The sequence below is a fragment of the Oncorhynchus clarkii genome, chromosome 7, assembly GCF_045791955.1.
Source record: "Oncorhynchus clarkii lewisi isolate Uvic-CL-2024 chromosome 7, UVic_Ocla_1.0, whole genome shotgun sequence".
NCBI classification, from domain to species: domain Eukaryota; kingdom Metazoa; phylum Chordata; class Actinopteri; order Salmoniformes; family Salmonidae; genus Oncorhynchus; species Oncorhynchus clarkii.
The window spans coordinates 73,242,361-73,261,347 of record NC_092153.1 but is presented as its reverse complement, the minus strand read 5'-3'; the positions used below and the strand labels follow the sequence as shown (position 1 = coordinate 73,261,347).

Genomic DNA, 18,987 nt, shown 5'->3' with positions numbered 1-18,987 from the left:
CAGGTTATTCTGCCGTGTGCTCAGGTTATTCTGCCGTGTGCTCAGGTTATTCTGCCGTGTGCTCAGGTTATTCTGCCGTGTGCTCAGGTTATTCTGCCGTGTGCTCAGGTTATTCTGCCGTGTGCAAAGGTTATTCTGCCGTGTGCTCAGGTTATTCTGCCGTGTGCAAAGGTTATTCTTGGAAACGGTGTACTTTGAAAGTTATTTGGTAAAGGAAAGAGTTTTGGAGACCTCAGAATCTGCTCTTTCTGAAACTATATAGAAATCAAAACATCGTACCTGCATGTGACTCTGCAGGATTATTTGAAAAGGTCACTTTTTGGAGCACTGAGAGAAATGACACATCCTCCTAAATCTGCATATACAGTTGAAGTCAGAAGTTTAGTCAAATACATTTAAACTCAGTTTTTCACAATTCCTGACATTTAATCCTCTTAAAAATGTCCTATCTTAGGTCAGTTAGGATCACCACTTTATTTTAAGAATGTGAAATGTCAGAATAGTAGAGAGAATGACTTATTTCAGCATCTTCACAAGGTCCTTTGCAGTTGTTCTGAGATTGATTTGCACTTTTCACGCCAAAATATGTTCATCTCTAGGAGACAGAACACGTCTCCTTCCTGAGCGGTATGATGGTTGCGTGGTCCCATGGTGTTTATACTTGCGTACTATTGTTTGTACAGATGAACGTAGTGCCTTCAGACGTTTGGAAATTGCTCCCAAGGATGAACCAGACTTGTGGAGGTCTACAATTTTCTTTCTGAGGTCTTGGCTGATTTCTTTTGATTTTCCCATGATGTCAAGCAAAGAGGCACTGAGTTTGAAGGTAGGCCTTGAAATACATCCACAGGTACACCTCCAATTGACTCATATGATGTAAATTAGCCTATCAGAAGCTTCTAAAGCCATGACATAATTTTCTGGAATTTTCCAAGCTGTTTAAAGGCACAGTCAACTTAGTGTATGTACACTTCTGACCCACTGGAATTGTGATACAGTGAATTATAAGTGAAATAATCTGTCTTTAAACAGTTGTTGGAAAAATTACTTGTGTCATGTACAAAGTAGATGTCCTAACCGACTTGCATAAACTATAGTTTGTTAACAAGAAATTGGTGGAGTGGTTGAAAAACAAGTTTTAATGACTCCAACCTAAGTGCATGTAAACTTCCGACTTCAACTGTAACACAAATTCTATTTGTGATACCAAATTTCTAACAGCATACCTCTGTTAAATAGACTTATTCAGGAAAAGTCAAGAACGGAGAGGGCATGACTTAAAAAATTGCTGAGATATTTCAATTTGAACCTGCAAATGCAGTCAAAATGTCTGCCTCGGCACTTCTAGTGTTAAACGAGTAAACCCACAAATAAGACCTTATTTATATTCGTGACAAATAGACTTCATGAATCGATTATTGGAAATCCTGTAATTCAGGGAAACTTCATACATGCACTAACACACACACACACACACACACACACACACACACACACACACACACACACACACACACACACACATACGCACACGCACATGCACAAACACACCAGCAGGCACATACAAACACACACACAGGCCCGCACAAACACACACACACACATATGCAGGCACACACAACCACACACACACACACGCAGGCACGCACAAACACACACACACACATGCAGGCACGCACACACACATACACACATGCAGGCACGCACAAACACACACATGCAGGCCCGCACAAACACACACACATGCAGGCCCGCATAAACACACACACGCAGGCACGCACAAACACACACACACACACATGCAGGCCCGCACAAACACACACACATGCAGGCCCGCACAAACACACACACACACACACGCAGGCCCACACAAACACACACACACACACACACACACACATACACATGCAGGCCTACACAAACACACAAACATACACACACACGCATGCACACATTTTTGGTATTTAAATGTGCTGTAAATTCAGTTCAACACATTTAAAAAATCACATACTTTAACTAAACACACACATACACCCTTTACCCTCCTCAGCCCACCCATCCACACAAACCACCCATTAACCCACACACACTCACCTGAAACCGGGGATCATCTTAGCGAAACCAATGACCTTCTGGATGCTGTAGCTGACCAGGTCGGCCAGGTGGGGCAACATGGAGAGCTTGGAGCCGTCATCGTCGTTAGAGTCCGGGCTGCTACCCTGGTCCTGGTACATCATCAGCAGGTTACTGAAGTTCATCAGCTTAGTGTCCACAGACTCTATATGGAGGGAGGGAGGGAGGGAGGGAGGGAGGGAGGGAGGGAGGGAGCAGGAGGGAGGGAGGGAGGGAGGGAGCAGGAGAGAGGGAGAGGGAGAGAGTTAGAAACTCATAGGAGAAAAACAACATTCCCGTCAGATTAGTATCCATTGATTCTTCTGAAAAAGGGGAAAAGGAATGGAACACGGACAGAGAAGGCTAGGGAGTGAAAACATGGAGAGAGAGAAAAGGCTAGGGAGTGAAAACATGGAGAGAGAAAAGGCTAGGGAGTGAAAACATGGAGAGACAGAGAAGGCTAGGGAGTGAAAACATGGAGACAGAGAAGGCTAGGGAGTGAAAACATGGAGAGACAGAGAAGGCTAGGGAGTGAAAACATGGAGAGACAGAGAAGGCTGGGGAGTGAAAACATGGAGAGAGAGAGAAGGCTGGGGAGTGAAAACATGGAGAGAGAGAAAAGGCTAGGGAGTGAACACATGGAGAGACAGAGAAGGCTAGGGAGTGAAAACATGGAGAGACAGAGAAGGCTGGGGTGTGAAAACATGGAGCGAGAGAGAATGCTGGGGAGTGAAAACATGGAGAGAGAGAAAAGGCTAGGGAGTGAAAACATGAAAACACAAGAAAGACATCCCTTTCGGTCAGAGACAAACTTACATGTGGTAAACCACACACACACACACACACACACACACACACACACACACACACACACACACACACACACACACACACACACACACACACACACACACACACACTTAAATCTAATGAATGAGCAAGGTTTGTTCATGGAGGAAGAGATCACGATGACCGTCGAAAACAACTTAGATGAGAGAGAGAAATAAATAGTGAGAGAGAAAGAGAGGGAGAGAAAGAAAGAATGATAGAGAGACATGACGCAGGCTGGGAGGGCCGTGCCTCTCTGTGTGTTGGCTCCATTATGACTGGTTGTCTTAATGATCTCTTGTTAACTCCTGGCAGACAGTGGTCTGAAAGGTCTGCAGGGGGTCCAGAGAAACCTCTGGGGATTCTGAGTAAAACAGCATGAAGGATTGATACACACACACACACAATCACACATACGAGTACACAGGAAGCAGTCACTGATGGCAAATAACACCAATAAGTGTGAGATCTCCTTCATCCCCTCTCCTCTCTATGAGATCTCCTTCATCCCCTCTCTGTGAGATCTCCTTCATTCCCTCTCATCTCTGTGAGATTTCCTTTATCCCGTCTCTGTGAGATCTCCTTCATCCCCCCTCGTGAGATCTCCTTCATCCCCTCTCTGTGAGATCTCCTCCATCCCCCCTCTGTGAGATCTCCCTCATCCCCCCTCTGTGAGATCTCCTTCACCCCCCCTCTGTGAGATCTCCTTCATCCCCCCCTCTGTGAGATCTCCTTTCCCCCTCTGTGAGATCTCCTTCACCCCCCACTCTGTGAGATCTCCTTCATACCCTCTCTGTGAGATCTCCTTCATCTCCCTCTGTGAGATCTCCTTCATCCCCTGTGAGATCTCCTTCATCTCCCCTCTGTGAGATCTCCTTCATCCTCCCTCTGTGAGATCTCCTTCATACCCTCTCTGTGAGATCTCCTTCATCCCCCTCTGTGAGATCTCCTTCATCCCCTCTCTGTGAGATCTCCTTCATCCCCTCTCTGTGTGAGCTCCTTCATCCCCTCTCTTTGAGATCTCCTTCATCCCATCTCTGTGTGATCTCCTTCATCCCTTCTCTGTGAGATTTCCTTCATCCCCTCAATGTGAGATCTCCTTCATTCCCTCTCATCTCTGTGATATTTCCTTCATCCCCTCTCTGTGAGATCTCCTTCATTCCCTCTCTGTGTGAGCTCCTTCATCCCGTCTCTGTGAGATCTCCTTCATCCCCCCTCGTGAGATCTCCTTCATCCCCTCTCATCTCTGTGAGATTTCCTTCATCTCCTCTCTGTGAGATCTCCTTCATTCCCTCTCATCTCTGTGAGATTTCCTTAATCCCCTCTCTGTGAGATCTCCATCATTCCCTCTCTGTGTGAGCTCCTTCATCCCCTCTCTGTGAGATCTCCTTCATCCCCTCTCTGTGTGAGCTCCTTCATCCCTTCTCTGTGAGATTTCCTTCATCCCCTCTCTGTGAGATCTCCTTCATTCCCTCTCATCTCTGTGAGATTTCCTTCATCTCCTCTCTGTGAGAACTCCTTCATTCCCTCTCTGTGTGAGCTCCTTCATCCCATCTCTGTGAGATCTCCTTCATCCCCCCTCGTGAGATCTCCTTCATCCCCTCTCTGTGAGATCTCCTCCATCCCCCCTCTGTGAGATCTCCTTCATCCCCCCTCTGTGAGATCTCATGCATCCCCCTCTATGAGTTCTCCTTCATCCCCCCTCTGTGAGATCTCCTTCATCACCCCTCTGTGAGATCTCCTTCATCCCCTCTCTGTGAGATCTCCTTCATCCCCTCTATGAGATCTCCTTCATCCCCATCTGTGAGATCTCCTTCATCCCCTTTCTGTGAGATCTCCTTCATCCCCTCTCTGTGAGATCACCTTCATACCTTCTCTGTGTGAGCTCCTTCATCCCCTCTCTGTGAGATCTCCTTCATACCCTTTCTGTGAGATCTCCTTCATCTCCTCTCTGTGAGATCTCCTTCATTCCCTCTCATCTCTGTGAGATTTCCTTCATCCCCTCTCTGTGAGATCTCTATCATCCCCCCTCAGTGAGATCTCCTTCATTCCCTCTCTGTGAGATCTCCTTCATCCCCTCTCTTTGAGATCTCCTTAACCCCTCTCTGTGTGAGCTCCTTCACCCCTTCTCTGTGAGATTTCCTTCATCCCCTCTCTGTGAGATCTCCTTCAGTCCATCTCATCTCTGTGAGATTTCTTTCATCTCCTCTCTGTGAGATCTCCTTCATTCCCTCTCATCTCTGTGAGATTTCCTTCATCCCCTCTCTGTGAGATCTCCTTCATCCCCCCTCTGTGTGAGCTCCTTCATCCCGTCTCTGTGAGATCTCCTTCATCCCCCCTCTGTGAGATCTCCTTCTTCCCCTCTCTTTGAGATCACCTTCATCCCCTCTCTGTGTGAGCTCCTTCACCCCCTCTCTGTGAGATCTCCTTCATCCCCTCTCTTTGAGATCTCCTTCATCCCCTCTCTGTGTGAGCTCCTTCACCCCTTCTCTGTGAGATTTCCTTCATCCCCTCTCTGTGAGATCTCCTTCATTCCCTCTCATCTCTGTGAGATTTCCTTCATCCCCTCTCTGTGAGATCTCCTTCATTCCCTCTCATCTCTGTGAGATTTCTTTCATCTCCTCTCTGTGAGATCTCCTTCATTCCCTCTCATCTCTGTGAGATTTCCTTCATCCCCTCTCTGTGAGATCTCCTTCATCCCCCCTCTGTGTGAGCTCCTTCATCCAGTCTCTGTGAGATCTCCTTCATCCCCCCCTCGTGAGATCTCCTTCATCCCCTCTCTGTGAGATCTCCCTCATCCCCTCTCTGTGTGAGCTTCTTCATCCCTTCTCTGTGAGATTTCCTTCATCCCATCTCTGTGAGATCTCCTTCATTCCCTCTCATCTCTGTGAGATTTCCTTAATCTCCTCTCTGTGAGAACTCCTTCATTCCCTCTCTGTGTGAGCTCCTTCATCCCATCGCTGTGAGATCTCCTTCATCCCCTCTCTGTGAGATCTCCTCCATCCCCCCTCTGTGAGATCTCCTTCATCCCCCCTCTGTGAGATCTCATGCATCCCCCCTCTGTGAGATCTCCTTCATCCCCCCTCTGTGAGATCTCCTTCATCCTCCCTCTGTGAGATCTCTTTCACCCCCCCCTCTGTGAGATCTCCTTCATCCCCCCTCTGTGAGTTCTCCTTCATCCCCCCTCTGTGAGATCTCCTTCATCGCCCCTCTGTGAGATTTCCTTCATCCCATCTCTGTGAGATCTCCTTCATTCCCTCTCATCTCTGTGAGATTTCCTTAATCTCCTCTCTGTGAGAACTCCTTCATTCCCTCTCTGTGTGAGCTCCTTCATCCCATCGCTGTGAGATCTCCTTCATCCCCCCTCGTGAGATCTCCTTCATCCCCTCTCTGTGAGATCTCCTCCATCCCCCCTCTGTGAGATCTCATGCATCCCCCCTCTGTGAGATCTCCTTCATCCCCCCTCTGTGAGATCTCCTTCATCCCCTCTCTGTGAGATCGCCTTCATCCCCCCTCTGTGAGATCTCCTTCATCCTCCCTCTGTGAGATCTCTTTCACCCCCCCCTCTGTGAGATCTCCTTCATCCCCCCTCTGTGAGTTCTCCTTCATCCCCCCTCTGTGAGATCTCCTTCATCGCCCCTCTGTGAGATCTCCTTCATCCCCTCTCTGTGAGATCTCCTTCATCCCCCTCTATGAGATCTCCTACATCCCCCTCTGTGAGATCTCCTTCATCCCCTTTCTGTGAGATCTCCTTCATCCCCTCTCTGTGAGATCTCCTCCATCCCCCCTCTGTGAGATCTCCTTCATCCCCCCTATGTGAGATCTCATGCATCCCCCCTCTGTGAGATCTCCTTCATCCCCCCTCTGTGAGATCTCCTTCATCCCCTCTCTGTGAGATCGCCTTCATCCCCCCTCTGTGAGATCTCCTTCATCCTCCCTCTGTGAGATCTCTTTCACCCCCCCTCTGTGAGATCTCCTTCATCCCCCCTCTGTGAGTTCTCCTTCATCCCCCCTCTGTGAGATCTCCTTCATCGCCCCTCTGTGAGATCTCCTTCATCCCCTCTCTGTGAGATCTCCTTCATCCCCCTCTATGAGATCTCCTACATCCCCCTCTGTGAGATCCTCTTCATCCCCTTTCTGTGAGATCTCCTTCATCCCCTCTCTGTGTGAGCTCCTTCATCCCCTCTCTGTTAGATCTCATTCATCCCCTCTCTTTGTGAGCTCCTTCATCCCTTCTCTGTGAGATTTCCTTCATCCCCTCTGTGAGAACTCCTTCATTCCCTCTCATCTCTGTGAGATTTCGTTCATCCCCTCTCTGTGAGATCTCCTTCATTCCCTCTCTGTGAGATCTCCTCCATCCCCCCTCAGTGAGATCTCCTTCATCCCCCCTCTGTGAGATCTCCTTCATCCCCTCTCTGTGAGATCTCCTTCATCCCCTCTCTTTGAGATCTCCTTCATCCCCTCTCTGTGTGAGCTCCTTCATCCCTTCTCTGTGAGATTTCCTTCATCTCCTCTCTGTGAGATCTCCTTCATTCCCTCTCATCTCTGTGAGATTTCCTTCATCCCCTCTCTGTGAGATCTCTATCATCCCCCCTCAGTGAGATCTCCTTCATCCCCCCTCTGTGAGATCTCCTTCATTCCCTCTCTGTGAGATCTCCTTCATCCCCTCTCTTTGAGATCTCCTTAACCCCTCTCTGTGTGAGCTCCTTCACCCCTTCTCTGTGAGATTTCCTTCATCCCCTCTCTGTGAGATCTCCTTCATTCCCTCTCATCTCTGTGAGATTTCCTTCATCCCCTCTCTGTGAGATCTCCTTCATTCCATCTCATCTCTGTGAGATTTCTTTCATCTCCTTTCTGTGAGATCTCCTTCATTCCCTCTCATCTCTGTGAGATTTCCTTCATCCCCTCTCTGTGAGATCTCCTTCATCCCCCCTCTGTGTGAGCTCCTTCATCCCGTCTCTGTGAGATCTCCTTCATCCCCCCTCTGTGAGATCTCCTTCTTCCCCTCTTTTTGAGATCTCCTTCATCCCCTCTCTGTGTGAGCTCCTTCACCCCCTCTCTGTGAGATCTCCTTCATCCCCTCTCTTTGAGATCTCCTTCATCCCCTCTCTGTGTGAGCTCCTTCACCCCTTCTCTGTGAGATTTCCTTCATCCCCTCTCTGTGAGATCTCCTTCATTCCCTCTCATCTGTGAGATTTCCTTCATCCCCTCTCTGTGAGATCTCCTTCATTCCCTCTCATCTCTGTGAGATTTCCTTCATCCCCTCTCTGTGAGATCTCCTTCATTCCCTTTCATCTCTGTGAGATTTCTTTCATCTCCTCTCTGTGAGATCTCCTTCATTCCCTCTCATCTCTGTGAGATTTCCTTAATCTCCTCTCTGTGAGAACTCCTTCATTCCCTCTCTGTGTGAGCTCCTTCATCCCATCGCTGTGAGATCTCCTTCATCCCCCCTCGTGAGATCTCCTCCATCCCCCCTCTGTGAGATCTCCTTCATCCCCCCTCTGTGAGATCTCCTTCATCCCCCCTCTGTGAGATCTCATGCATCCCCCCTCTGTGAGATCTCCTTCATCCCCCCTCTGTGAGATCTCCTTCATCCCCTCTCTGTGAGATCTCCTTCATCCCCTCTCTGTGAGATCGCCTTCATCCCCTCTCTGTGAGATCGCCTTCATCCCCCCTCTGTGAGATCTCCTTCATCCCCCCTCTGTGAGATATCCTTCATCCCCTCTGTGAGATCTCCTTCATCCCCCTCTGTGAGATCTCCTTCATCCCATCTCTGTGAGATCTCCTTCATCCCCCCTCTGTGAGATCTCCTTCATCCCCCTCTGTGAGATCTCCTTCATCCCCCCTCTGTGAGATCTCCTTCATCCCCCCTCTGTGAGATCTCCTTCATCCCCCCTCTGTGAGATCTCCTTCATCCCCCCTCTGTGAGATCTCCTTCATCCCCTCTCTGTGAGATCTCCTTCATCCCCTCTATGTGAGAGCTCCTTCATCCCCCCTCTGTGAGATCTCCTTCATCCCCTCTCTGTGAGATCTCCTTCATCCCCCCTCTGTGAGATCTCCTTCATCCCCTCTCTGTGAGATCTCCTTCATCCCCACTCTGTGAGATCTCCTTCATCCCCACTCTGTGAGATCTCCTTCATCCCCCCTCTGTGAGATCTCCTTCATCCCCCCTCTGTGAGATCTCCTTCATCCCCCCTCTGTGAGATCTCCTTCATCCCCTCTCTGTGAGATCTCCTTCATCCCCTCTATGTGTGTCAGCTTTACCAGTCGATTCTTCATTTTTTGCACATTTTTCTGTCTGTCTGTGTGTGCGTGTGTGTGTAACAGAAGTAAGAATGTGCCATAAAACTCACTCCACAGCTAGCTTGAAATGGCGCTATCGAATTGGATACTTTCCTATAAAACAACTATCGGTATGTTGTCAAGGAGGGCGGTCACCTGTGTTTGCGATCAGAGGACCACCGGCTTCGAGCCTAGTAAGGGGACAGGGACATTGGAGGAAGAGGAGCTGTTAGCAGCACACTGACGTCGGTTTCACTTGTGAGTGTGGTTTACCTGGAGAGTGGCTGAAGGAGTCAGATGAGGCATCAGACAGAGAGTGGAGAGAAGCAGCTCTGCTTGCACTGCGTGTCACTGGGCCTTCACGGACCGGAGGCTAAAGGAAAACACACATGTAATATAATATATATGGTAATATATGCCATTTACAGATGTGGGATCTTAATTTGTTTGTTGGTAAGAATTGTCCTGCACAGCGGAAATGCAAACTTATAGTGTATTTGAGTACTAAAAAGGCTTATAAAGCTTGAAATGCCAGACTTGATTTGCCCTAATGAAAATTGTATCAACCCCTACAAAAAGAATCCTGGTGTTGCAAGCGCCATGCTATATCTACTGAGCCAATATAGTCTACATCATTACCATCAGACAATTAAATCCAGTGCTTCACACTTTGGGAGGAGTGTCACATCAGGGCCTATCACCACTAGGAACAACTGTCCTCCTTTAGGTGTCGGTGTGGGGAACTATTCATGTCTGACTCTTACTATTGTTTGTTTACTGCTGTGTTTGACTTGTGGTTTGTGTATGTAATGTATAAGGTGTGCTAAGATGTTCCTGTTCTAGGACAATAAACTTAAATCTAACTTTATGTACAGTACATACTTTAACTTCAAGATCAGATATCCCATTGGACAAAGTGCACACACGTTAGGTGACAACGCAATCCAGTCTAAATTTAAACTAAAAGTTGAACTGATGCCTGTGCCCAGTTGGATTGAGTGGAGTATGTTACGGGCTTGGCACTGGTGTTACAGGGTGGAGACTGGTGTTACACAGTGAATACTGGTGTAACGGAGTAGAGACTGGTGTTACACAGTGAATACTGGTGTAACGGAGTAGAGACTGGTGTCACACAGTGAATACTGGTGTAACGGAGTAGAGACTGGTGTTACACAGTGAATACTGGTGTAACGGAGTGGAGACTGGTGTTAGAGGGTGGAGACTGGTGTTACACAGTGAATACTGGTGTAACGGAGTAGAGACTGGTGTCACACAGTGAATACTGGTGTAACGGAGTAGAGACTGGTGTTACACAGTGAATACTGGTGTAACGGAGTGGAGACTGGTGTTAGAGGGTGGAGACTGGTGTTACACAGTGAATACTGGTGTAACGAAGTGGAGACTGGTGTTACACAGTGAATACTGGTGTAACGGAGTGGAGACCGGTGTTACTGAGTGGAAACTTGTGTAACGGAGTGGACACGGACCCTGAAGCGGTTGAAGTCGGAGTAGGAGTCGTCGTAGGTCTTGTGGTGTGCCTCCACCAGTGTGGCGATGACCTGGCTCTGGTCCTCGCTCAGCCGGGGTCGCTGCGCCTCCCTCTGCGCCTCCCGCTGCGCCTCCTCATCCTTCCTCCGTTGGATCAGATCTTTCTTCCGCTGCACCTCCTCATCTGTCAGAATGACTGGGAGGGAGCGAGAGAGAGAGAGAGAGAGAGAGAGAGAGAGAGAGAGAGAGAGAGAGAGAGAGAGAGAGAGAGGGAGGGAGGGAGTAGGATGAGAGAGAGGGGTTTAGAAAGAGAGTGATGAAAGAGAGTGAAGAGTGAGGAAAGAGATACGGAAAGACAAATATCAGGGTTAGAAAAAGGAGTAGAAAGAGAGAGGGTTAAAGAAAGAGAAAATGTTTTATTGAATGAGCAGAAAGAAGGCTTCAGAGGAGGGAGAAACGCTTAAGAAAGAAGTGGTGCGACAGAGAGAAATGCAGATACCCCACCCTGACTATTTCAGACTGAAATGATTGGAACATAGGCAAAATAGAGATGTTAATGCTGATGCTGTGTGTGTGTTTGAACTAGCATATGTAAGTGTGTGTGGGTGTTTAAGAAAATTAGCATATTTAAGTTGTGTGTGTGTGTTTGAGAAAGTGAGTGTATTTAAGTTGTGTGTGTGTGTGTGTGTTTGAGAAAGTGAGCGTATTTAAATGTGTGTGTGTCAGTGTGTGTACACAAGCGCGAGCCAGCGTGTGTTCTACAACGTGACTAGGTTGCGCTGCGCATGCATCGTCCTGTCGTCAACACACAAAGCATTATCTCCACTCCGTTCCCCCTGTTGTTGTTCCAGCCACTGAATTAGCTCACACTCTTCCACACTAAAACAGATTGTTGTCATAGCAGCAGCAGCATAAGTGCACTGGCTCCTATTCATGTACGGTGTTGGGAGCACTGTGAATTCACTCTCTGGGAATTCACTGCTTCAAATACAAATTTCATGGGGAAAACAAAAGAACAACTAAACCTTCTATTAACAGACTGAAAACAGAGTCCATTTGAAGTGTGGCGAAAACATCCGCAGGTCTCTAAAGTTCAAAAGGGAGCATAATGTACAGGCCCTCCCAGAATTGTCTAGTACTCCTGGTGGATGTTATAAACATTCTTATGAGGGAAATGACCTAGAAGGTCTTGACCGGGTCCAAATGCTTCTATAGGTAAATATGGTGTGTGCCTTGCTCTCTATGGGTACAAAAGAAGGGGGCAGGGTTAGATCAGGGGTGTCAAACTAATTTTGCCCCAGATGCCCCATTCGGTCTTCAATGAGATCCGTGGGGCCGCACAAATAATTGGTTAGGTTTCCTCTGCGTTTAGTTTTTAACTCAAACTACCCGGGGGGGCGGGATTAGACCCCCCCGCAGTCCGGATTGGACCCTCCCGCGGGCTGGCAAAAAATGAAATGTGCACCCCTTCGAGTCCCCTGGACCAGGGTTAAAGTAACACTGAATCTAGCCTGCAAGGCTATCCTCTGACAGTCAAAATGAAAAATTATTTCTGACAGAAGAGTTGAGTGGGACGACGTTGCCTCTAGGTACTGATCTAAGGCCAGTTTTGCATTGTTCCCCCTTAGTTGCTGACATTAGGATTTGGGGAAGGGGAACCTAATCCTACATCTGTGCAGAACGGACACTCACACTCCTTCATCATTCCGATGTCCACGCAGCGTTTGAGCCGGCAGGCCTGGCAGTGGCGGCGGTTGTCCTTGGTGATGGTGCAACTGCCGTTGAAGGGGCATGTGAAGCTAGCCTTACGCTTCATACTGCGTCTGTAGAGGGGGAGAGGAAAGAGAGAGAGTGGCGGTGGGGGGAGAGAAGTAGAAAGAGAGAGAGCGGGGGGAGAGAAGTAGAAAGAGAGAGAGCGGGGGGGAGGGAAGTAGAAAGAGAGAGAGCGGGGGGGAGAGAAGTAGAAAGAGAGAGAGCGGGGGGGAGAGAAGTAGAAAGAGAGAGAGCGGGGGGGAGAGAAGTAGAAAGGGAGAGAGCGGCGGCGGCGGGAGGAGAGAAGTAGAAAGAGAGAGAGAGCGGGGGGAGAGAAGTAGAAAGAGAGAGAGCGGGGGGAGAGAAGTAGAAAGAGAGAGAGCGGGGGGGGGGGAGAAGTAGAGAGAGAGAGAGTGGCGGCGGGGGGAGAGAAGTAGAAAAAGAGAGAATGGTGGCAGCGGGGGGAGAGAAGTAGAAAGAGACAGAGCGGGGGGGAGAGAAGTAGAAAGAGAGAGAGCGGGGGGGGAGAGAAGTAGAAAGAAAGAGAGCGGGGGGGGAGAGAAGTAGAAAGAGAGAGAGCGGGGGGAGAGAAGTAGAAAGAGAGAGAATGGTGGCAGCGGGGGGAGAGAAGTAGAAAGAGAGAGAGCGGCGGCGGCGGGGGGAGAGAAGTAGAAAAAGAGAGAGCGGGGGGAGAGGAGTAGAAAGAGAGAGAGCGGGGGGGAGAGAAGTAGAAAGAGAGAGAGCGGGGGGGAGAGAAGTAGAAAGAGAGAGAATGGTGGCAGCGGGGGGAGAGAAGTAGAAAGAGAGAGAATGGTGGCAGCGGGGGGAGAGAAGTAGAAAGAGAGAGAGCGGGGGGGGGGGGAGAAGTAGAAAGAGAGAGAGCGGGGGGGAGAGAAGTAGAAAGAGAGAGAGCGGGGGGAGAGAAGTAGAAAGAGAGAGAATGGTGGCAGCGGGGGGAGAGAAGTAGAAAGAGAGAGAGCGGGGGGAGAGAAGTAGAAAGAGAGAGAGCGGGGGGAGAGAAGTAGAAAGAGAGAGAATGGTGGCAGCGGGGGGAGAGAAATAGAAAGAGAGAGAGCGGGGGGGGGGAGTAGAAAGAGAGAGAGCGGGGGGGAGTAGAAAGAGAGAGAGCGGGGGGGAGTAGAAAGAGAGAGAGCGGCGGCGGGGGGGGAGTAGAAAGAGAGAGCGGGGGGGAGAGAAGTAGAAAGAGAGAGTGGCGGCGGGGGGAGTAGAAAGAGAGAGAGTGGCGGCGGCGGGGGGAGAGAAGTAGAAAGAGAGAGAGCGGGGGGGAGAGAAGTAGAAAGAGAGAGAGCGGGGGGAGAGAAGTAGAAAGAGAGAGAGCGGCGGCGGCGGGGGGAGAGAAGTAGAAAGAGAGAGAGCGGCGGCGGCGGGGGGAGAGAAGTAGAAAAAGAGAGAGCGGGGGGAGAGGAGTAGAAAGAGAGAGAGCGGGGGGGGGGAGAGAAGTAGAAAGAGAGAGAGCGGGGGGGGGAGAAGTAGAAAGAGAGAGAATGGTGGCAGCGGGGGGAGAGAAGTAGAAAGAGAGAGAATGGTGGCAGCGGGGGGAGAGAAGTAGAAAGAGAGAGAGAGCGGGGGGGGAGAAGTAGAAAGAGAGAGAGCGGGGGGGAGAGAAGTAGAAAGAGAGAGAGCGGGGGGGAGAGAAGTAGAAAGAGAGAGAGCGGGGGGGGAGAGAAGTAGAAAGAGAGAGAGCGGGGGGGAGGGAAGTAGAAAGAGAGAGAGCGGGGGGGAGAGAAGTAGAAAGAGAGAGAGCGGGGGGGAGAGAAGTAGAAAGAGAGAGAGCGGGGGGGAGAGAAGTAGAAAGGGAGAGAGCGGCGGCGGCGGGAGGAGAGAAGTAGAAAGAGAGAGAGAGCGGGGGGAGAGAAGTAGAAAGAGAGAGAGCGGGGGGAGAGAAGTAGAAAGAGAGAGAGCGGGGGGGGGGGAGAAGTAGAAAGAGAGAGAGTGGCGGCGGGGGGAGAGAAGTAGAAAAAGAGAGAATGGTGGCAGCGGGGGGAGAGAAGTAGAAAGAGACAGAGCGGGGGGGGAGAGAAGTAGAAAGAGAGAGAGCGGGGGGGGAGAGAAGTAGAAAGAAAGAGAGCGGGGGGGGAGAGAAGTAGAAAGAGAGAGAGCGGGGGGAGAGAAGTAGAAAGAGAGAGAATGGTGGCAGCGGGGGGAGAGAAGTAGAAAGAGAGAGAGCGGCGGAGGCGGGGGGAGAGAAGTAGAAAAAGAGAGAGCGGGGGGAGAGGAGTAGAAAGAGAGAGAGCGGGGGGGGAGAGAAGTAGAAAGAGAGAGAGCGGGGGGGGAGAGAAGTAGAAAGAGAGAGAATGGTGGCAGCGGGGGGAGAGAAGTAGAAAGAGAGAGAATGGTGGCAGCGGGGGGAGAGAAGTAGAAAGAGAGAGAGCGGGGGGGGAGAAGTAGAAAGAGAGAGAGCGGGGGGGAGAGAAGTAGAAAGAGAGAGAGCGGGGGGAGAGAAGTAGAAAGAGAGAGAATGGTGGCAGCGGGGGGAGAGAAGTAGAAAGAGAGAGAGCGGGGGGAGAGAAGTAGAAAGAGAGAGAGCGGGGGAGAGAAGTAGAAAGAGAGAGAGCGGGGGGAGAGAAGTAGAAAGAGAGAGAATGGTGGCAGCGGGGGGAGAGAAGTAGAAAGAGAGAGAGCGGGGGGGGGAGTAGAAAGAGAGAGCGGGGGGGAGTAGAAAGAGAGAGAGCGGGGGGGAGTAGAAAGAGAGAGAGCGGCGGCGGGGGGGGAGTAGAAAGAGAGAGCGGGGGGGAGAGAAGTAGAAAGAGAGAGTGGCGGCGGGGGGAGTAGAAAGAGAGAGCGGGGGGGAGAGAAGTAGAAAGAGAGAGAGCGGCGGCGGCGGGGGGAGAGAAGTAGAAAAAGAGAGAGCGGGGGGAGAGGAGTAGAAAGAGAGAGAGCGGGGGGGGGAGAGAAGTAGAAAGAGAGAGAGCGGGGGGGGGGAAAAAGTAGAAAGAGAGAGAATGGTGGCAGCGGGGGGAGAGAAGTAGAAAGAGAGAGAATGGTGGCAGCGGGGGGAGAGAAGTAGAAAGTGAGAGAGCGGGGGGGGGAGAAGTAGAAAGAGAGAGAGCGGGGGGGAGAGAAGTAGAAAGAGAGAGAGCGGGGGGGAGAGAAGTAGAAAGAGAGAGAGCGGGGGGGGAGAGAAGTAGAAAGAGAGAGAGCGGGGGGAGAGAAGTAGAAAGAGAGAGAATGGTGGCAGCGGGGGGAGAGAAGTAGAAGGAGAGAGAGCGGGGGGAGAGAAGTAGAAAGAGAGAGAGCGGGGGAGAGAAGTAGAAAGAGAGAGAGCAGGGGGAGAGAAGTAGAAAGAGAGAGAATGGTGGCAGCGGGGGGAGAGAAGTAGAAAGAGAGAGAGTGGTGGCAGCGGGGGGAGAGAAGTAGAAAGAGAGAGAGCGGGGGGGGAGTAGAAAGAGAGAGAGCGGGGGGGAGTAGAAAGAGAGAGAGCGGGGGGGGGGAGAGGAGTAGAAAGAGAGAGAGCGGCGGCGGGGGGGGAGTAGAAAGAGAGAGAGCGGGGGGGAGAGAAGTAGAAAGAGAGAGTGGCGGCGGGGGGAGTAGAAAGAGAGAGAGTGGCGGCGGCGGGGGGAGAGAAGTAGAAAGAGACAGAGTGGTGGCAGTGGGGGGAGAGAAGTAGAAAGAGAGAGAGCGGGGGGGGAGAGAAGTAGAAAGAGAGAGAGCGGGGGGAGAGAAGTAGAAAGAGAGAGAATGGTGGCAGCGGGGGGAGAGAAGTAGAAAGAGAGAGAGCGGGGGGGAGAGAAGTAGAAAGAGAGAGAGCGGGGGGAGAGAAGTAGAAAGAGAGAGAATGGTGGCAGCGGGGGGAGAGAAGTAGAAAGAGAGAGAGCGGGGGGAGAGAAGTACAAAGAGAGAGAATGGTGGCAGCGGGAGGAGAGAAGTAGAAAGAAAGAGAGCGGGGGGAGAGAAGTAGAAAGAGAGAGAGCGGGGGGGGGGAGAGAAGTAGAAAGAGAGAGAGCGGCGGCGGGGGGAGTAGAAAGAGAGAGAGCGGGGGGGGGGGAGTAGAAAGAGAGAGAGTGGCGGGGGGGGTAGAGAAGTAGAAAGAGAGAGAGCGGGGGGGGGGAGAGAAGTAGAAAGAGAGAGAGCGGGGGGGGAGGGAAGTAGAAAGAGAGAGAGTGGCGGCGGGGGGAGAGAAGTAGAAAGAAAGAGCGGGGGGAGAGAAGTAGAAAGAGAGAGAGCGGGGGGAGAGAAGTAGAAAGAGAGAGAGCGGGGGGGGGAGAGAAGTAGAAAGAGAGAGAGCGGGGGGGGAGAGAAGTAGAAAGAGAGAGAATGGTGGCAGCGGGGGGAGAGAAGTAGAAAGAGAGAGAGCGGGGGGGGGGGGAGAAGTAGAAAGAGAGAGAGCGGGGGGGGAGAGAAGTAGAAAGAGAGAGAGCGGGGGGAGAGAAGTAGAAAGAGAGAGAATGGTGGCAGCGGGGGGAGAGAAGTAGAAAGAGAGAGAGCGGGGGGGGAGAAGTAGAAAGAGAGAGAGCGGGGGGAGAGAAGTAGAAAGAGAGAGAGCGGTGGCAGCGGGGGGAGAGAAGTAGAAAGAGAGAGAGCGGGGGGGAGAGAAGTAGAAAGAGAGAGAGCGGGGGGGAGAGAAGTAGAAAGAGAGAGAGCGGGGGGGAGAGAAGTAGAAAGAGAGAGAGCGGGGGGAGAGAAGTAGAAAGAGAGAGAATGGTGGCAGCGGGGGGAGAGAAGTAGAAAGAGAGAGAGCGGGGGGAGAGAAGTACAAAGAGAGAGAATGGTGGCAGCGGGGGGAGAGAAGTAGAAAGAGAGAGAGCGGGGGGGGGGGAGAGAAGTAGAAAGAGAGAGAGCGGGGGGGGGGAGAGAAGTAGAAAGAGAGAGAGCGGCGGCGGGGGGAGTAGACAGAGAGAGAGCGGGGGAGAGAAGTAGAAAGAGAGAGAGTGGTGGCAGCGGGGGGAGAGAAGTAGAAAGAGAGAGAGCGGGGGGAGAGGAGTAGAAAGAGAGAGAGCGGCGGCGGCGGGGGGAGAGAAGTAGAAAGAGAGAGAGCGGGGGGAGAGAAGTAGAAAGAGAGAGAGCGGGGGGGAGAGAAGTAGAAAGAGAGAGAGCGGCGGCAGCGGGGGAGAGAAGTAGAAAGAGAGAGAGCGGGGGGGGAGAGAAGTAGAAAGAGAGAGAGCGGCGGCGGGGGGAGTAGAAAGAGAGAGAGTGGCGGCAGCGGGGGGAGAGAAGTAGAAAGAGAGAGAGCGGGGGGGGAGAGAAGTAGAAAGAGAGAATGGTGGCAGCGGGGGGAGAGAAGTAGAAAGAGAGAGAATGGTGGCAGCGGGGGGAGAGAAGTAGAAAGAGAGAGAGTGGTGGCAGCGGGGGGAGAGAAGTAGAAAGAGAGAGAGCGGGGGGGGAGTAGAAAGAGAGAGAGCGGGGGGGAGTAGAAAGAGAGAGAGCGGGGGGGGAGAGGAGTAGAAAGAGAGAGAGCGGCGGCGGGGGGGGAGTAGAAAGAGAGAGAGCGGGGGGGAGAGAAGTAGAAAGAGAGAGTGGCGGCGGGGGGAGTAGAAAGAGAGAGAGTGGCGGCGGCGGGGGGAGAGAAGTAGAAAGAGAGAGAGCGGGGGGGGGAGAAGTAGAAAGAGAGAGAGCGGGGGGAGAGGAGTAGAAAGAGAGAGAGTGGCGGCGGGGGGAGTAGAAAGAGAGAGAGCGGGGGGGGGCGAGTAGAAAGAGAGAGAGTGGCGGCGGCGGGGGGAGAGAAGTAGAAAGAGAGAGAGCGGGGGGGAGAGAAGTAGAAAGAGAGAGAGTGGCGGCGGCGGGGGGAGTAGAAAGAGAGAGAATGGCGGCGGCGGGGGGAGAGAAGTAGAAAGAGAGAGAGCGGGGGGAGAGAAGTAGAAAGAGGGAGAGCGGGGGGAGAGAAGTAGAAAGAGAGAGCGGGGGGGAGAGAAGTAGAAAGAGAGAGAGCGGGGAGGAGAGAAGTAGAAAGAGAGAGAGCGGGGGGGAGAGAAGTAGAAAGAGAGAGAGCGGGGGGGAGAGAAGTAGAAAGAGAGAGAGCGGGGGGGAGAGAAGTAGAGAGAGAGTGGCGGCGGGGGAGAGAAGTAGAAAGAGAGAGAGCGGGGGGGAGAGAAGTAGAAAGAGAGAGAGCGGGGGGAGAGGAGTAGAAAGAGAGAGAGTGGCGGCGGGGGGAGTAGAAAGAGAGAGAGTGGCGGCGGCGGGGGGAGAGAAGTAGAAAGAGACAGTGGTGGCAGCGGGGGGAGAGAAGTAGAAAGAGAGAGAGCGGGGGGGGAGAGAAGTAGAAAGAGAGAGAGCGGGGGGAGAGAAGTAGAAAGAGAGAGAATGGTGGCAGCGGGGGGAGAGAAGTAGAAAGAGAGAGAGCGGGGGGGGAGAGAAGTAGAAAGAGAGAGAGCGGGGGGAGAGAAGTAGAAAGAGAGAGAATGGTGGCAGCGGGGGGAGAGAAGTAGAAAGAGAGAGAGCGGGGGGAGAGAAGTACAAAGAGAGAGAATGGTGGCAGCGGGAGGAGAGAAGTAGAAAGAAAGAGAGCGGGGGGAGAGAAGTAGAAAGAGAGAGAGCGGGGGGGGAGAGAAGTAGAAAGAGAGAGAGCGG

At 51.7% G+C, this 18,987-nt stretch overlaps 1 protein-coding gene across 3 annotated transcripts in view; it reads right to left on the bottom strand.

Annotated features, from left to right (window-relative positions):
* Positions 1–18,987, bottom strand: part of LOC139413815 (vitamin D3 receptor B) — a 130,025-nt gene that overhangs the window by 19,524 nt on the left and 91,514 nt on the right. For all 3 annotated transcript variants that reach the window (XM_071161598.1, XM_071161599.1, XM_071161600.1), the window contains 4 exons: positions 12,403–12,533; positions 10,710–10,906; positions 9,496–9,595; positions 2,095–2,278 (listed from right to left, as the gene is read on the bottom strand). In XM_071161598.1, coding sequence (XP_071017699.1) covers positions 2,095–2,278; positions 9,496–9,595; positions 10,710–10,906; positions 12,403–12,533 — 612 coding nt within the window. The remainder of the gene's footprint in view (positions 1–2,094; positions 2,279–9,495; positions 9,596–10,709; positions 10,907–12,402; positions 12,534–18,987) is intronic.